The following is a 20,797-nucleotide window of genomic DNA, read 5'->3' as shown; positions in this document are numbered from 1 at the left end:
CCCAAAAGTTCGTTCAGGTTTTTCTGTTAGTACCTTATGGAAAAAACTCCAGCAGAATAAGGGCAAAGCCGAAAGCTCATTCCTCCTGAAAAAATCTGGTAGAGTGAATTCCCTAGAGCCCTTTGAGGCATGTTTGCTATGAAAGGCAGAGGTCTTAAAATCCCATGAGCTGTGTTGGGGCTTGGAAACCTCTGTGCATACTGTTGTGTGTTTACGTGGCAGGTTCAAAGGGAGTCCTGATTTATTTTTAAGAGTTTTTCATGTTCCTTTTGAGGAAGTTGGTGTTCATAGCCTAGTAGCCATTATTAACATCCCTCTGAGGATGTTAACATTTCCTCTGAGACTGTTGAGGAAACAAGTAGAGAGGCCGCCAACACCAACAGTTCGTGATCCCACTGAGCTTGCACCAGAGCCTGTTAGCATTTGGTTTGTCCTTGCCATCTCCCTGGTTTATATCCAGTTTAGACCATTGCTGGACACTGGATGTAAGGTCTCATAATTGTAACTGCTTCATGTGCCTGAGATGGTGTCTTAGTTCAAGCCGCTGTAACAAATGACCATAGCATGGAAGACTCAAACCACAAATTTATTTCTTACGGTTCTAAAGACTGAAAGTCTGAGATTCCGGTGCCAGTGTTGTTGGGTTGTGATGAGAACACTCGTTGTGGCTTATAGATGGCGTTCTTCTCATTGTGTCCTCACATGGCAGAGAGTAGAGAAGAAACCAGCTCTCTTGTGCGTCTTCTTATAAGGGCGCTAATCCTGTCATGAGGACTCTACCTTTATATCCTAATTACTTACCAAGGTTCCCATTTCCACACATCCTCCTCCTCTTAGAGATTAGAGTTTCAATCTATGCAATTTTGGCAGGGGGCAAGAACAGTCCGCAGCTGACGGTGGAGTATATACACAGAAAGACTGACGTGCTGAAATAGGCTTTTCTTCTACATTCCCAGGTGGTCGGGATTCTCGTGGGGTTGGGCATCATCGCCTTGGTGACTTCACCCTTGCTGCTTCTGGCTTCCCCGTGCATCATCTGCTGTGTCTGCAAGTCCTGCCGGGGCAAGAAGAAAAAGCACGACCCATCCACAACCTAAAGATCTCAGTTTGTGTCCATGTGCCGCAGGTGTCTGGGTTATACAAGACTGCAGTGATAAAACCCCACTTAATGAACTCACCTCCTCCTCCCTGCCAAACTTTGGAAGTGCCTCTGTGTCCAGACTTTGAACTCGCCTGCCCACCTTTGGCATCCATAAAGGCCAAGCACTCATGTGTGTGTTCCTGTGTAAAGAGAGCCTGGGTTCAACAGTCCAGACTGTGTCTGTGGAGTGTGTTGAGAAGCTCTGGGTTGATAAGGAGAAACTAACGCATCATCATGTTATCATTCAAAGGCTTCCCCAGTGGACTGTTCAACTTCCAACCAAATCTGTGAAGCCTGAATGAACACTCGGTATAATAAATGTGCTGCCAACCATCACGACACACACTCTTACTGAGAAGCCAGAGTCTGTCCTGGGTTGATTTGACCGTCACAAGAAGCATGAGGAAAACCTCCTGTAGGAGGGGAAGAATAGACTGTTTAAGGGGAAATTCTTGTAAGAATTGTTATTCTCATGAGAATTACAAGAGGGCCGCTTATCTTGGGAGTTGATATGGTGGTTCTGCCGGTTACTGGGCGTGCTGATTTCGCCAGTAACTTGGCAGAAACACAATAGGTTTCTCTTGTGTGATCTCAGCTTCAAGCCAGAGAGACTGCTATGCCAAGGGAGTTGGCCCTTCCCAGGAAAAGGGCTGCAGCAGGTGAAACCATCTGGTCTGATTTAGCATCTCTCCCTCGGGTGATCTACTTTGCCGGCAGCGGTGGTCTGCAGGATTGTTTAATATGAAGTTTGGGTAAAGTGGCAGAGATTCAAAATCATGATCATAGGTATCAGGGACCTTTCTTGAGCTCTCTGTTCATGTGCCCAACAGATTTAGAATTGGACCTACAAGTACACACCAAGAGTGAATATTAAAGTCATAGATATATCCAGAATCTATGTAACTTGCCGCTTAACTAAAGTTTGAATCCATTGGGCATGAATGGATATCTCCACTAGTACACACAAAATATGTGTTTACTTGAAACCCATTCTGTCTTCTGGGACTAATATGGTTTATTATAAATCAACCTAATTTTTTTTGCATATTATATATGTAAATTTTGGTTACAAGTGCATTAAGTTACCCAAAGGTTTCGACTCATAACTCTTAAAGCAGTACTCAGTATGATGTGCCATGTCAGTTTGTAAAACACAGATTGATAATCAAATTATTTGTGTATTTTCAAACACAGTTCAGAGCAGCCCTCTTCCCAGCAAAGCTTTGCTCTTTCAGCATCTGTTCGGGTGATCTGAGTACCTTTTGTGTGTTCAGGGCACTGATAGACAGCAAAAAATATCTGAGAAACAAGATGCCCATACTTTCTATATCTTTAACACTTTGTGTTTGTATCGCCGCATGGTGGCTTATTTTTCCTGTTGTACCATCCAGTCAGATTTTGAAGAAACGAGTTTTGAAAAGACAGTACCTTTTACTATAATTGCCATTAGCAAAGTAGCCTGGTACTTCATGAGAACAGTATTAAATATTAGTGGGTGGCTCTTTCTGAAGCTTGGAGTATCACGTCAGGACCTAGGATATTTTCTGAGGTCACTGGATAACTAGACTATCGTATTGCTGCTATCCCTGACCTGTTATTACAGAATGATGCTTTGCCTATGTAATGGATTGTATTCTAAGTGGGGATGTGTATATTAAGGAACTTTAATTCACAAGTACATATTGATATCTAATGTATGTATAATACATCTGTTGGTTGTGTACATTTTATTTACAGGTTGTATAGAACACAGATGAGAACTCTGGGAAAACTTTTGAATGGCAACCCACCCCAAACTATTTTTAATCATTCATTAGAGATTTCTCAATAGTGTCTTTATTTTCCTTTGAAACTATAAATACTTCAGAAAAAAAAAATCAGTATCTTCTTCTATCACTGTGTTTTGTACCAGTATAAATATAAATGGACAAAGATTTGAATACTTTTTTGTTTTACACTGCCTCATTATAGTACAGGGCATTTTCAGCTGCTCAGGGGATCACAGGGACTCAACTGAAATTGAATTTTTGTATCAAGAATGTCAGTCGTGGCAATGTACTCCCCCACATGAATATACTCTCCAGCTTGGATCCACGAAGAATCTTTAAACAGGGGCTGATTTCTTGTAACCTAAAGTGCTACGTTATCAGAAGCAGAGCTCTGGAATTTGCAGAAAAGGAGGAAGAAAGCATTAATGCTGTTTCCTTGGCAAATTGAAGGAATATGTCCTTTCACAGAAATACTGTGAAAGAATTAGCTTACTTTTTTGTGGGGAGTGGGGAGTGTTTGTCCAACAGATTTGAAATAACTGGATTTAAGTTTTTAAATGTTGAAAAGTGCCTGAAAATTGGGGACTTCTTCCTTAAATCGCGCAACGGTTTGGGTTGTGGGGGATTGTCTGAATCAACAGGAACAGGTTGGTTGGTTAACCCAAATATATCTCTGGTGCATCAGAGGGCAAGCTGCAAGGCAGTCTAGAGATTGTGTTTATAATGGGGAAAGCTGACAACTTTGATAACAGACTGATGCTTTCGTTTTGCATAACTGGCCAGAGAAAGGGTTGAACCTTGTCTCCTTCCTGTTTGTCAGCTCTGTCCTTTCCTAGTGATTCTCTGTCTGTCCTAGGAAGAAATATGGGTCTATTTAATGATATTTGGATGTCGTGGCAAAAATCGCTGTGTTTGGAGTAGTGTAGTCCATTTGAAACAGAAATTTAAAAAAATCCTTCACCATATTGTCATCTGGAAGGAATAACTTAACATCCAGGTGAGGTAGGGAGGTGAAGAAGAAAACCATATGGAAGGAAATTTTGGAGCCTTAGGCATGTTGTTCGTTCATGCCATGAATGTTTACTCCTGGCTTGAAATCTCTAGTTTGCAAGAGGCCTTCAAAAAAACAAACAATTCACAGTACAGATTTTCTTGTAGCTGGCATCACAAAAATCTTACCTATTCAGGTTTGAAAATCTATGTTGGTTTGAATGTTAATCACTGTTTCTTAGAACCCCAAATTGTCTCTTAAAAAGTATATAGAATCTAAATGTGTATTACTTTAGCCTTCCGTACACAGTGCTTCTAAAAAACTGTTCGTGAATGGATACCTTGATGTATATAGAATATGTGTATATATGTGGTTTGAAAGAGTTTCCGAATGCCTTAGATGAATGACATTTTATGAAACTGTTACAGTGGATATCTATAAGCTATTACATCTCTGTTGATTCATGATCCAGAAAGTTTTGTTCTGTATTTAAGAAATTGCTGTTGTGTTATATTTTTCCAAGTATCTGAAAGGAAAACACCTGGCCTCTCTGGCCCCAATAAATGTGGAGCAGGAAATCAAATGTGTTATTTTTTGTTATGGTATGTAGTTCTAGACACATTCAGGTTTACCGTGAAGGAGCCAACCGGGTCACTATTAAATCTCAAGTTTGGAATTCAAAAAAGCAACTTCTGTAATTTCATATGTGGAAGTAACTCTTGTTACCTTGTTTCTTAAAAGAAGTAAGAGCAAGTGTGATGCCTTCACTCACTGAAGACTTTTTAAAAAATTTTATTGGAGGAACATGGCTTTACAATATTGTGTTGGCCTCTGCCATTGTGAAAGTGAAAGTCACTCAGTCGTGTCCAACTCTTTGTGACTCCATGGACCATGTCCATGGAATTCTCCAGGCCAGTATACTGGAGTGGGTAGCCATTCCCTTCTCTAGAGGATCTTCCCAACCCAGGGATTGAACCCAGGTCTCCCACATTGTGGGTGGATTCTTTACCAGCTGAGCCACAAGGGAAGCCCGAGAATAATGGAGTGGGTAGCCTATCCCTTCTTCAGGGGATCTTCCCGACCCAGGAATCAACCTGGGGTCTCCTGCATTGGAGGCAGATTCTTTACCAACTGAGCTATGAGAGAAGCCTCTGCCGTACATCAACATAAATCAGCCACAGGACATATGTCCCCTCCCTCCTTCCTGAACCCACCCCCGCATCTACATATGTCCCCTCCCTCCTTCCTGAACCCCCATCCCACTCCTCTAGGTTGTCACAGAGCACTGTGTCACACAGCAAATTCCCACTAGCTATCTGTTTTAAATATGGTAATGTATATGTTTCCATACTTCTCTCAGTTCATCCCACTCTCTCCTTCCCTCATTGTGTTCATGAGTCTATTTTCTATTTCTGTGATTCCTGTTGCAGACTTTCTTGTTGTGTGTGTGATATTCCACACTACTAATGCACAGACACTGATTACTATCCAGAAAAATAACCAAAATAACTTAGGTCTTTGATGATCCTGATAAAAAATGCTGCCAGGCAGCAAAGCTATTAGTTCTGTTAAATTTGTGCTGGGCTCTGTGCACTTTTTCTAACCTTCTAAAATTCTGTTAGAAGAATGTGTTTCCTTGCTATAATTTTTTAAAGAAAGGGTTTACATGTGGAGGGTTAACTTCAGGTCATTTCCATTTGATTAGTATTCAAGGCAGGACTAGCCTGAAGTTGAGTGCCAGAAGTTGGTTAACAACTAGGACTTGTGTTTCTGTAAAACTGGAAGCTCACATTCCTATACTGGTGTTGATGCCTTTTTATTGAATGTTATTTGCTTTTCATACAATATCTGAGTTGGTAAAGGATCCATCTGCCAATGCAGGAGATGCAGGAGACATGGGTTCAATTCCTGTGTTGGGAAGATCCCCTGGAGTAGGAAAGAGGAGTAGAGTCCATAGGGTCACAAAGAATTGGACATGACTGAGTGACTAAACGCACACACACACACACACACACACACACACACACACACACACACACACACACACACACCTGATACCTGAGTACAGAGGTTTACAATTGACTTATAATTCAAATTTCATTTTCTAAACATTCAGCTTGGAGGACATCAATAAGATCACCTAAAAACACTTTTGGGTTATGATTTCATAATTTGCTTAATCGTCTCCTAAAATGTGAACATTATTTCATTTTTAAAATGTGCTCATTATTTGCTGAACTTGAATTTGCATTCCCAAAGAATTATTGAATGAATCCTTTTTTTACAGCAGTGATTTTAATTAATCCCCTAACCAGCAAATTCATTGCAATGTAAATTATGAATCGAGTGAGTTAGGAGGAGAATTATAATTAGGTTTTCCTGTAATTCAATTATTTTCATTTGTTAGATAATCTAGTTTTTTAGACCCTAAAGATAGCATCCAGTTCTACATTATGAGAAAAAAATTAATTTCTTTGAATAATTTAATAGCAATTACAGTATGTTTTATTTATATATTTTTCATATGCTTTCTAAAGGACTTTTGAGAATAGTATTATGAAATAAATGGAGCAGATATTGGATGTACTTCACAGAGAAAGCAATGGTTTGTGTACATGTCCTGTCAGGGGTCATACTATTGATAAGTGGCAGTTAGGAAAAGAATGTCAGAGGAGCTCCCTGGTGTCCTAGTGGTTAGGATCCTGGGCTTTCACTGCTGTAGTCTGGGTTCAATCCCTGGTTGGGGAATTGAGATCCTGTAAGTAGTATGACCAAAAAAAACAACAACAACAACAATGGCAGACTCCTTGGAAGTATGTTAATGTTCCTTTATTAGTTGGTAATTCTGAGCTTGCATTTATTCTGAAGTCTGTGAGTCCCAAGAGCGTGTCCTCTTCTTCCAATTATCTGTATCAGTGGAATTTACTATTAAAGAGAATTTATTAGAGTCTGTGTTTTCGTGTGTCTGACAGCATACCTAGGGCAAAGGGCCACCCCCTGAGATCAGCCAGTTCCTGCTTGGGGTTCAGTGAGGGGAGAAGAGCAGGAGGCAGGAGGTGAACGGTGATTCCTTAGAGAAAGAGCGTGATGGCATGTATCTGACTTGCTAATATGGGAACTAGAACTACATAGCTGGGTCCATGTGCTTATTCCAAAAGCCAAAGTGTTTACCTCTTCCCCACAAATGCGAGGTACATTGTCATCAGTTCCTTTTAATGTTTACAATCGAGACTCAGAAGTGATTAAGGCAGATCCAGATCTTTCCCTATTAACATTATTAACTTGTACTCTAAAGTGGATTTGTAGCCTAGCATTAAATAAATCAGTCGACGGGCACTTTCAAAAGCAAGAAAAGGAGGGCTAAAGAAATGAATGAATTTCAGAGCTATATAAAGAAGTGCCTTGAATTTCATTTTCTGCATAAAGTTTGTCTTTCAGTTTTGTCAATTTTCTTTTTTTATGTGTATTAAAACTAGGATTCAGGCTTTTGATGAGAAGCAGATTAAGTCTGTGGAGAAGGCAATGGCAACCCACTCCAGTACTCTTGCCTGGAGAATCCCAGGGGTGGCAGAGCCTGGCGGGCTGCCATCTCTGAGGTCTCACTGAGTCGGACACGACTGAAGCGACTTAGCAGCAGCAGCAGCAGCAGCAAATTAAGTCTGATGTTAGCCATTTTATCTCGTGGTTCCCTAGTGACCTGGCATGATATGAGGGGATATATTTTCTTTTGAGGGGAGTGGATGAGTGGTTGACATTTATGCTATTGAACATATTTAAATAAAATGAACATGAAGATTTTCTCGAGGTGAGTTTTGAGACTTTTGATTATTCATCAGCCCTGGCTGAATTTTTTTGAAGTCAAGCCAGTTTGTTTAAATAAAAGCAAACAAATCCAGAAATCCATGCACTGCCCCATGTGGTGTGTTCCAAATTCCAGCCTGGTCCTAGGACTTATGCACCACAAGGGCACGTGAACAAAGCTAGGAGAGGATTGATCAATCTGTGTCACCCCGGGCATAGAACCCCCAGGCAACATCATCTGACCTCCCTGCCCTCTGCCAGTCCTGGCAGTGTGGGGCTGCGGGGGCAGACACCCGCCTTGTCATAAGTGGTTTCAGTTCCAGCCTGGCTTTGCTCTTCACTGATGGTGTGATGTGGGGCCAACCGCTTATCACATGGTGTCATTTCATCAGTCTTAGCTCAGGCTTCGGAGGATAGGTTGAGATCAGGAATGTCAAAGTGCTTCTAAGTGTTCTTTGTTAGGAGGGGGCGGGGAGGGAGCCAGTGTACAGTGTGTTCTGTGGCTCTGAGTTTGAGTGACCAGTTTGCAGCCGGACACTTTCCAAAGGAGAAAAGAACTGGGATGCTGCTGCTGAGTCACTTCAGTCACATCCACTCTGCGGCCCCATAGACTGTAGCCTGCCAGGATCCTCTGTCCATGGGATTCTCCAGGCAAGCATACTGAAGTGGGTTGCCATGCCCTCCTCCAGGGGATCGTCCCAACCCGGAGATCGAATCTGCATCTCTTATGTCTGCTGCATTGGCAGGCAAGGTTCTTTACCACTAGCACCACCATGTTCCAAAGGAGAAAAGAGAACTGGGAGGGGGTTCCCCGAAATACATTTCAAGCTCGTGAATGTGTGTTAGGGAGGAATGACTTCCTCAGGAAATAGGTTACCTTTTTAGAGTCAAAAAAATCCCTTCACATTGCTTATTCGTGAATAGTTCACAAGCATTTGGCTGATTTTGTGCTCAATTAGAATGGGGGATGCAGAGAGAAAAATGCAGAGTGCACATCTGTACAATGAATCTTTTTCTGGGGGGTGGTTTATGGTAAAAACTTGCATTTACAACAGGCCTCATGGTGGGCAAAGTACTTTCAAACACATTTTCCCTTGACTCTTCATGCTATTCTAGGAGGTAAATATTACTATGCCCCTCCTCCTGGCACAGAGACTCAGGGGATAGGTGATATGGCATAAGCTCATAAAGTGGGTTGGCAGCAAAACTAGAATTTGAATCCACACCTTGCATGAGCCAGCCCAGGGCCTCTTAGCATTATTTTGATTTTTAAAATCATGGCTTAAAGCAACACATCCATAAGTCTCAGTTTCTGTACATCAGAAATCTGGCATGATATAGTTGGTTCTCTGCTCCAGCTCTCGCTGGGCTTCAAGAACAAGGTGCTGGCCCAGGATTGTTTTCATCTGGGGCTCAGGGGTCTCTTCCAAGCTCACTGGTTGTTGGCAGAATCCAGTTCCTTCTCACACCTTCCATGTGGTGCCCTCTGTCTTAAAGCTGTGTCCAGTCCTTCCCATAATTCAGATCTCTTTGACATCTTCTTCAGCTATATCTTTCTGACTTCCATACTTTTAATTAAATGGGCAATAGGAATGCATTTGTCAGTTTCAATAGGAAATTTAACTTTTTGCTGTTTTTTCCCTTTCCCGTGAAGCCAAGCAGTTTGCAGATATGATAGCATCAGCTGGAAGAAACCACAAACTCAGGGAAAAGTAGAGAGCAATATCTATCTTCCTGAAGGGGAACTGTTGCTCTGAAGTTTCAGTTAAGCCTGGCATGGTCAAGGTGTTAACTGTAACTTCGCTTCTGGCTGGCGTCCTGGGAAGGTCTGCTTGGTCTTTACATGAAGCAGACTTTCCACATAGGCTTAGAAGAAAACCTGATCTCATCTTTCTAAACAAACTTTCAGAAGGTTCATGATTGGACTGGATCTTGGGTTGGATTCAGGAAGGACAACTCCTTTCAATAGTTAGCTTGAAGTACTGGAGTTTGATTCTACCCAAGTCAGACATATAAAGACTGGATTTCAGTTAACCAGCTATTGAAGTCAAGGTCACCACCTCTTCCCTTTTCCCATACCAGTACAGGAATACAGATACTGACCAGATGCTTTAGATGTTTTAAAGTAGAAAAAAAAATTTCAGATATGATTTTCTGATATGCTATTCAAATGCCACCTGCAGATAAATGGAAGAGATTAAAGAGTTTTAAGTTATAAATAAGGGGTCACAAGAGTATGGTGTAGGATCAAGATTTGGGTCAGTACAATACAGTCACTCAAAAAATGTCTCCTCTGTAAAGAAAAAAATTCTCTGGGAATAAAAAAAGAATAGTCATTTTTCCAACTGGAAATGGAAGACTAGAGGGAGGTATGATAACTCTACCAGTCCCTTCCAGCTTCAGACAATTTACAATTTTTCTTGGCCTCAGTTTCCTCCTCTAGAAAACTGGAAGCCATTGCTTTCTAGGTCCAATTCAAATCTAATGTTCTGGGTTAACATGGAAAAGATCACCAGCACTCACTGTGAGTCTCACACGTGAATTGTTGTTGTTTAGTCGCTAAAGTAGTGCCCCGACTCTCTGTTGACCCCATGGACTTTAGCACCCCAGGCTTCCTCGTCCTTCACTGTCTTCCAGAGTTTGCTCAAACTCATGTCCATTGAATCGGTGATGCCCTCCAACCATCTCATCCTCTGTCACCCTCTTCTCCTTTAGTCTTTCCCAGCATCAGTCTTTTCCAATGAGTCAACTCATCGCATCAGGTGGCCAGAGTATTGGAGCTTCAGCTTTAGCATAAGTTCTTCCAATGAATATTCAGGAATGATTTCCCTTAGGATTGACTGGTTTGATCATGCTGTCCCAGGGACTCTCAAGAGTCTTTTCCAGCACCACAATTTGAAAGCATCAATTCTTCAGTGCTCAGGTTTCTTTAGTTCTCAAAAGAAAATTCTTTATGGTCCCAAAGGGAAATTCTCCTTATTAGACAAGGAACTGGTAATCGCTGGAAGAAGTTTCCAGGCACAAAATTGTAGATGATTCCAGAAGCATGTGAAATACAAGTTTATTTAAAATAAGCAGATTCAAAGAACAATGGTTGAGCTTCATAGGTTTGTTTACAGTTCTTGATGGCAACAAAAGTTGTTTGCAGAATTTTCAGGCATGTGTTTCCTCTAGTACTTATATTAAAACCATCAGAACCTTAGTATTCTCATTTTAAGCACACAATAGGCTATTTATTCTGAGTGTGTCAGTCTGAGAATTCTTTTCAACATTCAGTTGCTTGGTATTGATTAATTTTTCTCTTTGTTTCCTGTACACATGGCACATTCTGTAAACTGAATTAAATTTAAGGTACATATGTATACATGTTAACAGATGGTATATAGGATAGTATATAGACTGTATATCTACCTATGTATCTGTTGTCTGTGTGTGTGAGTGAGTGAATGAGTAGTAGATAGACAAGTGGATGAATGGGCACACCTACTTAGGAACAAATAAATGTTTAATCAGACTTAAATAATAAATTTTGTTTTCAAAAGTAGAACACAAAACCACTTCTGGTTTTCAAAAATAGTAAATTAAAAAGCAAAAGTTAGGGAGTTTCCTGGCAGTCCAGTGGTTAAGATTTAGTGCTTTCACGGCTGTGGTTCCGGGTTCAGTCCCTGGTTGGGGAATTAAGATCCTGCAAACTGCATGGTGTGGTCAAAAATAATAATAATTATTAAAAAAAAATAAACAACCAAAGTTAAATCAGTGTTCAAAAAGTGCTTTAAAATTTTGGTTTTTAAATAAAATGTGTTTCTTTTTCCAAGTATTACTTGAAACCACAGTAAGATGTTCTTATAGAGGATTACTCCCATTTGTCACAAAATGTTTCCATTTAGGGCATTTAATATTTGAGATTTAACTTTGAGAATGGTCACACTACAACTCATTTCTAATACTTAAATCTGATGTCAAAATATATTATAACCAAGCAAGTAAAATAAAGATATGAGAAAAATATTCAGGCTTAATTTCTATTACCCATTTTAATGAAAACAAAAATGTGTGTTGATTGCATCTTAAAAATGATAGGGGAAAAAGGGAAATGATTGTAGTCTTTCCTTATTACTCATTCATAATCTACAGGTTTTTCTCAAATATTTCCGTATAAACATCCTCAACTGATATAAGAATGTGAACTCACCCCTGGAAGGAAAAGAATGACCAGAAATCATTGTCCAAAGTGAACCACTGAAGATTAGAAACCTTTTGACATCTCCTGTGTCACTTTTTAATTTTATCTTTACCATTCATATCAAAATCTGCTCCATATTATTTTGATTTCATTTTGAAGATGACATCATAAATTATCTAAGTGAAAGTCTCTTCTTAAAAAAAAAACCTTTATCTTGTTTCCTCCAGGACCTCTCAGGGTACACCTGGGGTACACCTAAGCCAGTTTGAGAAGGATGGCACGCTGAAGAAAGCAAGTCTATTAGGTTACCATTCTCCTTACAACACATGTATCCTTTGTACAAACCAACGTGACCATCAGTTGCTTAAAGTGACTTAGATTAGGAGAAAGAACATGTATCAAAAGATGAGTTACCGTATCAGCTCATGCCTGATAGGTGCCAGGTGAGAGGCAGAGATATGTGTGAGGAGCGTGTAGGGGAGGACAGACATTGTTGAAACTCTTTGGTTGACAGTCCTGGATCTGGGCTGTGAAAGGTTGTCAGGATTGTGATTGCAAAGGAGGAGACAAGGGCATTCACAGAGAGGGGACATGAAGAGAGCAAGGCGGCTTGGGGAGTGATAACAAGCCTGATTAAGTGGAAATAATGCACTTGTAGAACAGAGAGCCAGAAAATGACAAGGATAAAAGGACTTTGGGTGCCAGGCTCAGGAGTTGGTGGGTTCTTACCACAGCAGGGAGCTGGGTAACAGTTCTGAGCTTGAGGGATTGATTTGTGCAAAGGTACAGTTTAGCAGGTTTGTCTGACAGCACTGTGTTGGTTGAATTATAAGGGAGAAAGTTAGGAACGGCATCACCAGATAGGAGAATGGGCTTCCATGGCGGCTCAGCTGGTAAAGAATCTTCCTGCAATGCAGGAGACCTAGGCTTGATCCCTGAGTCAGGAAGATCCCCTGGAGAAGGGAATGGCTACCCACTCTTGCCTGGAGAATTCCATGGACAGAGGAGCCTGGTGAACTACAGTCCAATAATCTGCTCCATATTATTTTGATTTCATTTTGAAGATGACATCGTAAATTATCTAAGTGAAAGTCTCTTCTTAAAAAATCTAAGTGAAAGCCTCTTCTTAAAAAAAAAAAACCTTTATCTTGTTTCCTCCAGGACCTCTCAGGGTACCCCTGGGGTACACCCAGCCTGTTTGAGAAGGATGGCACGCTGAAGAAAGAAACCCACCAGAGGAGCCTGGTGGGTTAGTCCAAAGATAGTCGGACCTGACTGATTTAATGACGACCTGGTCCAGAGTAGTGTCTGCAGAGAAAGGAATAAAAAAAAAAAAAAAAAAAGAAAAAGCAAATGAGAAAGATGTTAAATATATAATTCAGTAGCGTTTTGATGGTTGCATCACCTACAGAATAAATGCTTTTAAAAAGTATTATAGTATCATTTTCTTACTTGAATGTAATCACTGTGTTGAATCTTAAAGCCTCCATACAAAATGGTATCAGTTTTTACCTAGAGTCAGTTTAGAAAAGGTTATGTTAATGTGAGCCTTACTCATAGGACTTACCCTTAAGTCCTTTTTGGAACAAAGCAGAGGATAAAAGAAATTACTCACAGCGCATGATCAAAGAACCAGGCTGAATGCAGAACAATTGTGTGGGAGATATATTTCTACTTAATTTTGTAACTTTAGGTAATTCACGAGAAAGTAGAGGGCACAGGAGAGTTTCTTACATTAATGAATTTGTTAGTGTTTAAGAAACGCTTTCAACCCAGTTGCCTTTTCCATTTTTTAGGGAAAGCTCCGAGCACTGAAGTACACAACCAGCTTGACAAAGACCGGAAAAGGGACTGAGTTCTGAAAGTCCTTTGAGGAAGTTAATTGACCATGCTGTTTTCATTTACTTGGAAAGGAATTCCCTTTGAAAGTGCAGTGAGGTGTGTCTTTCCCCTTTCTTAGCTGCCACTCAGTCTGCTAATAAGATAAACTGATGTAATCTTATGTTATATACTTTCATATTTATTGTATGTGAAGAACTAAAGCTTGTAGCAATACCACTTACCTCAGTGATTCTATTTTATGAAGGATGACTAACCCATTCTTTTCAGAATAGTTTTTTGCCCTTTGCCCATGGAAATAATTTGCTGTCTGTACATTGGACACGGTAGCTAATTACAGCTGAACACAGACGATAGGAAGGAGAGAGGAGGAACACAAAATTCTGGCCAGCATGGCTTTTGTTAATCAATACCCAGTATTATAGAGGGAAAAAAAAAAAAGGGATAGCTGCATATAATGATCAGAGACTAACTAGGTCTTCTCTATAACAAATAGCTTGGTAAAGAATCTGCCTGCAATGCAGACCTGGCTTCAACCCCTGGGTTGGGAAGATCCCCTGGAGGAGGAAATGGCAACCCATGCCAGTATTGGGAAATTCCATGGACAGAGGAGCCTGGCCAGTTATAGTCCATGGCTCACAGTCAGAGATGACTGAACACGCAGTCTTAGATTGGGGAGCTGGAGGTCCTTGTAGGAATAGGCAATTTGCTATGATTGTCATAAATTAGAAGTAATGACAGACCTACAGTGATAAACTATCATTTAGTAATGGTTTTATTTTTCTGTTTAATAGATTTAATAGGTTAATATTTAATCTAGAAAGTATATAGCTCAAGAGGGTCCTGCAAAGTCCTCACGAAGTCTGTCAGTACTGAAATTGTATGTAAAATTGTGTCATGTATATATTTTTTTCTGGAAAGAAGTTTACATAATTTTTAGGAGGTTGTGACACGAAAAAGATTAACAGGGTTGAATGGGAACATTTAATAATATCGTTTACATTCTGGTGGATAGGTATTTCTGCATAATGCTGGAATTCTTTAGTTGCTAAGTTGTGACCGACTCTTTGCGACCCCATAGACAGTAGCCTGCCAGGTTTTCTCTGTCCATGGAATTTTCCAGGCAAGAATACTGAAGTGGGTTGCCCTTTCCTTCTCGAGGGGATCTTTCTGACCAAGGAGTCAAACCTGCATCTCCTGCATTGGCAGGCAGATTCTTTACCACTGAGTCACTAGGGAAGCCTGATGCTGGAATTCTTTTGCTGATTTTTAGTAAAAGGAGAAATTTTGTTTTCTCCTACAAATGATGGATTTAAGAGTATTTTTAGGTGTAACTGACATTTCTGAGCTTGACACCGAGGTATACTTCTTACTGAAAAGCCCAAGTCACTCATTATATAGAAGCCCAGAAGAGAATACTAATTAATTTCTAGCATACATGGTGGCAGACTGAACATAAGCTGGTCTCTCCTTCTGACCACCCAAGTGGCTGGCTCTTCTGAATGCTTTTTCTTGTACCTCCGTGTTTTGGGTCCAAATAAGCTAAATCACGGTCTTCTAGAGGTTTTTCTCTAAATAAGTTAATGCACATTTACCTGTCCCGAAACAAAACCCACAGACCTGCCTATCTAATTTTGGCAATCAAAGCCGCATGGCCAGTAACAAGTTTGTTTTTACTTTGATCTGTGATGTTGACACTATGTTTTTTGGCTGCTCTAAAGCAGACTGCCAATTAGGTCCCAATGTGTCAGACAGCCTTGGAGTGGGTACTAGTGGCCAGGTTTCCATTAGTGGCTTCTACTGATTGATGCCTCAGCATTCCATTCATTTAGAAATAGAAACCTATTCTCATCTTTAATTTGGGGGTTGGGAGAGGAGGTAATAGTGGGGTTGTTGGGGTGAGGGGCATCACTGACTCGATGGACGTGAGTCTGCGTGAACGCCGGGAGTTGGTGATGGACGGGGAGGCCTGGTGTGCTGCGATTCATGGGGTCGCAAGGAGTCGGACACAACTGAGCGACTGAACTGAACTGAACTGAACTGGGGTGAGGGGAATTCCCAGAACACAATTAAATCTCCTTCTATCACTTCACTTTTAACTTTGGTTTTGCTTTTAGCACAGGAAAGACGCAATATAGTAGGAGATTGTGATTCTGTTGTTTAGATTAGGGTATGCTTTTTATTTTCTTAGGTATAGACAATTGAAAGGAAGAGGAAAGAAAGCCGCCTTCATTGGAAAACAGCTCTGTGCCCACAACCACTTTATTTTCATGTGTGACCACACAAGTATTCTCTAACAACTCTAGAAAATCGGAGTTAGTCTCTGCATACTTCTGAGGCCATCATGGTTTAGAGAAGAGGAATTCATTCTTCTATACTGCGTACATTGTAAATGCCAAAACAAATTCACACAGGTATCTGTTGAGGTCAATAGTCTGTGCCATTTCTATCTCAGTGCATGATAATGTGAGCTGATTAAGGGGTTAGTCCCTCTAGCATCTGAAAAGAACGTAGGAAAAGCCTCTAATGCATAATGAAAATGGGGATATTTAGGGCAGAAGCTTCCTATGGGTCATCATAAACCAATACAGAAAGAATTGAACTAGGAACCTAGTTTCTAGATTTCAGCTTTGGTATTCATCCTTAAGGAGTTTCCCAGGTGGTGGTAGTGGTAAAGAACCTGCCTATCGATGCAGGAGACATAAGAGATGTGGGTTCCATCCCTGGGTCGGAAAGATCCCCTGGAGGAGGGCAAGGCAACCCACTCCAGTATTCTTGCCTGGAGAATCCCATGGACTGAGGAGCCTGGCAGGCTATGGTAGAGGGGGTTGCAAAAGAGCTGGACCTGACTGAGCCACTTAGCATGCAGGCATTCATACTTAGAAATGGACTGGGGGCTACTTTTCTTTTCTAGTCCTGGGCTATAGTTTCTTGAAATCAGATTATTGTTCTGAGAAGTAAACTACACCCAGGGGAAAGGATGGAGAAGGAAAACCCAACCTCTCTTCTTTGTCCATGAGTCATGTTGTCTGCGCTTGGTTTTTCATTGACACCAGCTGGGATGGTTTTTTGCCCATCTCTCAAGGAGGATCCTAATGATGATTCACAGGGTCTGTATCTCATTTGCGATACCAGTTAATTGTGGAAACTCCAAATGCATTCAACTGAATGTATGTTTAAAAACATTTTTTTTTCTTTTTCCTCCATTGTTTGGGGGAGAAGTGTAATTTCATATTCAGGAGTGTGTCACGCAGAAGTTGGTGGAGAATACTTCACTATGGCTCTTCAGAAAAGAGAGTTTTATTGTAACCAGAACTTTTAGCTGTGGTAAATAGCCTCAGGCAGAGATTGGCACACTTTTTCTGTCAAGTGCCAGATAGTAAATATTTTAGGCTTTGCAGGCCATATGGTCTCCATGGCAACTTTTCAAGTCTGCTGTTGTATTGTGAAAGTAGCCATAGACATTATGTAAATACATGGGTACAGCTGTGTTCTAATAAAACTTTATTTACAAAAACAGCAAGAGGGGCCAGATTTGACCTGTGAGTTGTAGTTTGCCAAACCCTAGCCTAGAGGATATCCCAGGTTTTTCTATGTATATAATACCTACTTCCAAGCAAACAGTAAGTCCTCAATAAAATTTGTTTTGATGACTAAATGCATATATGAAGGAACAGAAGAACTCTTTCACTGTGGTCTGAATTCGTGTGTTGAAATTCATATACTGGAAACAGTGCCCACTGTGATGGTATTGGGAAGGTGATTAGGTCATGAGGGTGGCGTCCTCATGAATGGGATTGCTGTTGTTCAGTCGCTCAGTTGTCTCTGACTCTGCGGCCCCATGGATTGCAACATGCCAGGCTTCCCTGTCCTTCATTATCTCCTGGAGTTTGCGCAAACTTATGTCCATTGAGTCGATGATACCATCCAACCATCTCATCCTCTGTCGCCCCCTTCTCCTTTTGCCTTCAATCTTTCTCAGTAACAGGGTCTTTTCTAATGAGTCAGTTCTTCACATCAGGTGGCCAAAGTACTGGAGCTTCAGCTTCAGCATCAGTCTTTCCAGTGAATGTTCAGGATTGATTTCCTTTAGGATTGACTGGTTTGATCTCCTTGCTGTCCAAGGGACTCACAAGAGTCTTCTCCAACACCGCAGCTCAAAAGCATCAATTCTTCAACACAGCCTTCTTTATGGTCCAACTCTCACACCCATACATGACTATTGGAAAAAGCGTAGCTTTGACTATATAGACCTGTGTCAGCAAAGTCATGTTTCTGCTTTTTAATATGCTGTCCAGGTTTGTCATAGCTTTTCTTACAAGGAGCAAGTGTCTTTTAATTTCATGGCTGCGGTCACCATCTGCAGTGATTTTGGAATTCAAGAAAATATTAATGCCCTTGTAAAAGGGACCTCAGAGAGTTAGCTTAACCTTCTACCATGTAAGGACACAGCTAGAAGCCTGCAGTTTGCAACCTGGAAGAGAGCTGTCATCAGAATTGTATTATGTTCGCAGCCTGATATAGGACCTCCAGCCTCAGGAAAGACGAGAAATAAATTTCTGTTCTTTATAAGGCACTCAATATATGGTATTTTATTATAGAAGCCAGAACAGACTAAAACATCTTCTGAGGCTTTACTACTATCAATTGTGCTTTTAATTAAGGAAGGAGTTGGTAGGAATGGACTCAATTTATAGATAGAAGAATAAGGCAAGGAAAATTGGGGGGTCCTAGGCATCCCCCTCCTCCCACACACACATTTTAAGCTATTGGGATTAAAGTTTATTTTGGCAGAGAGTGTTAAACCAGGGACAGAACCCAGGCCCGTGACAGTGGAAGCACTGAGTCTTAACCACTAGACCGTCAGGGAATTCCCTGCAATTTTTAAATTTAGAATTCAAGCTTCTTGACTCTATTCAATGCTGCATTTACTGACCTCCCTTGGTTTCATATTATTTTATCATTTATTCTAAGGAAAGTTGCTTCTTTCAAAGAGAATACTATTCATTTCTGCTGTATCAGATAAGATTCTCTGCATTATAAGAGATGGAAGACCCAATTCAAACAGCCTTAAACAATACTGATTTGTTTTATTTGTGGGGAATTTATAGGCTGATGAACTTAGAAAGTCCCGATATGAAGCAGGCTCCAAACAGGCTTGACTCAGTCACTCAAGTTACCAAGGACCCAGTTCCTCTTAGCCTCTGTTGTACTCGCCACCTGATTACGTTCACTCTTAGATTCTACCCCGTGGGGTATCCCTTAAGGTTTTCTTGTTTGGGGACAGTGGAGTGGGCAAAATGGACTTTTCACACTTCTGCTAATCTTGACCAATTAAGGAAACAACAGAGATAAGAATGAACTGACATATGTCCTAGTCTGGTCATGGGGACCAGAATAGAATCAGAAGAGTTAATGGAATATTAGGTGATCTTGAGAACTGGGAACAAACCAGAGAGTAGACGCATTCCAGAGAAAAGAGCATCTCTGGAGATCTGCAAGAGCCTGTCAGGGATGCTGAGCCCAAAGCCGTCGAGAATCACTGGAATCTAGGGAGGTGTTGGGATATAAGGTTGGACGAACAGGTAAGGAAGAATGAAATCCTGAAGCCACCTGACTCAGCTTTTATTTCTGTGATGGACGGGTATTACTGAAGAATTTTGAGCAAAGGAGTGTTGGAATTGGACTTAAACACTAGAAAAACTATTCTGACACCTTGGTGGAAGGAGGTTCACAGAGAGGCAGGAAGGAAAGCAATGAACCTAATGCTATCAGCTGCATGTGTTGTACGTAAGCTCACTCACTCAGTCGTGTCCAACTCTTTTCGACACTATGGACTGTAGTCTGCCAGGATACTCTCTACAAGGGATTTTCCAGGCAAGAACACTTGAGTGGATTGCCATATAGCTTACCAACAACAGGATGGAGAAGAGAGGAAGAGGAAGAGAGCCATTTAGATAGAGATAACACTAAATATAAGGAAATGTGAAGCAACCAGAATGACTTCTGGGCTTCGATTTCAATGGCTGGGCCCATGCTGCTGCTGCTGCTAAGTCGCTTCAGTCGTGTCCAACTCTGTGCAACCCCATAGATGGCAGCCTACCAGGCTCCTTAGCCCATGGGATTCTCCAGGCAAGAGTACTGGAGTGGGTTGCCATTGCCTTCTCCAGTTGGGCCCATGGTGGGGCCAAAAACTTCGACAGATGTGAATAAATATATCCCTGTGCCTTTGTTTTTGAGGACAAGTATGTGGGGGTCTGGGCTGTCTTGTGTATTCTTTCAGATATATTGGTCGAGAAGATCCCTAACAGAGGTGACAGCCCCAAGACCATTGTGCAAGTCAGGATGGGCTCTCTGCGAAGACCTGTAACTAGTTTAAAGCCTCAGTTTCTACCTCCTTCAAGAAATGCAGAGTATTGGCTAAAGTGAATTCAGCTGAGCCACTTTTGCTGGGCTACTCAGCCTCTACAAATATGCATGGTAGAATCTTTGTGGAGGGAAACTGGCCTGTCTGTCTAATCTCCTCGGGCTAGCTAACTGTCAAAGCCACCTGGCTCTGAAAAGGAAAAAAAAAAAAAAAAAAGCCTTTCTTTGGCTTTTGTAAAGAGCTGGGCAAGAGGATTCACTATATGCAAATGCCTTAGGCATCCTGGTGGGGAGGGCTGGGAGCGGGGTGGTCCTAAGCCCTGTGTCCATCTGTGACTCAGCCTGGCCCCACAAAGCACTCTCCAAACCTGCAAGGGAAAAAAGCGAACTGAAAGGAGCCTTGTCATTGTTCTGGCCGTGGGAACATATGTCAGAAACAACGTGCCAGCCCCTGCAAAAAGGTTCCCAGCGTCGCTTCCCCGGCAACATCATGCGTTACGCTGGTGACAGTAGCAGCTGCAGGGCCAGCCTGTGAGTGACCAGAGGCAGAGTGGAAGCATGGAGAAATTTGTGCAGGCAGTCACCATTCTGTAGGATACCCTCCCCTTCCTCAGGGTCTCTTAGCTCAGCCTGCCTGCAAAGACCTGAATGTCAGGAATGTGGGTGGGAGGCAAATTGAATAGTAATTTAATCAAGACTGGGGTTTA

The 20,797-nt window shown here is 41.4% G+C and overlaps 1 protein-coding gene across 6 annotated transcripts in view; it reads left to right on the top strand.

Moving 5' to 3' along the window:
- Nucleotides 1-4,484, top strand: part of RNF144B (ring finger protein 144B) — a 149,992-nt gene extending 145,508 nt beyond the window's left edge. For all 6 annotated transcript variants that reach the window (XM_027959013.3, XM_060403470.1, XM_060403469.1 and 3 more), the window contains one exon: nucleotides 957-4,484. In XM_027959013.3, coding sequence (XP_027814814.1) covers nucleotides 957-1,097 — 141 coding nt within the window. In that variant the 3' untranslated portion in view covers nucleotides 1,098-4,484. The remainder of the gene's footprint in view (nucleotides 1-956) is intronic.
- Nucleotides 4,485-20,797: the final 16,313 nt, after the last annotated feature.

This window comes from Ovis aries, chromosome 20, assembly GCF_016772045.2.
Source record: "Ovis aries strain OAR_USU_Benz2616 breed Rambouillet chromosome 20, ARS-UI_Ramb_v3.0, whole genome shotgun sequence".
In the NCBI taxonomy this organism is placed as follows: Eukaryota; Metazoa; Chordata; class Mammalia; order Artiodactyla; family Bovidae; genus Ovis; species Ovis aries.
Note: the sequence above shows the minus strand (reverse complement) of the source record. Positions and strands in the feature narration are given on the sequence as shown.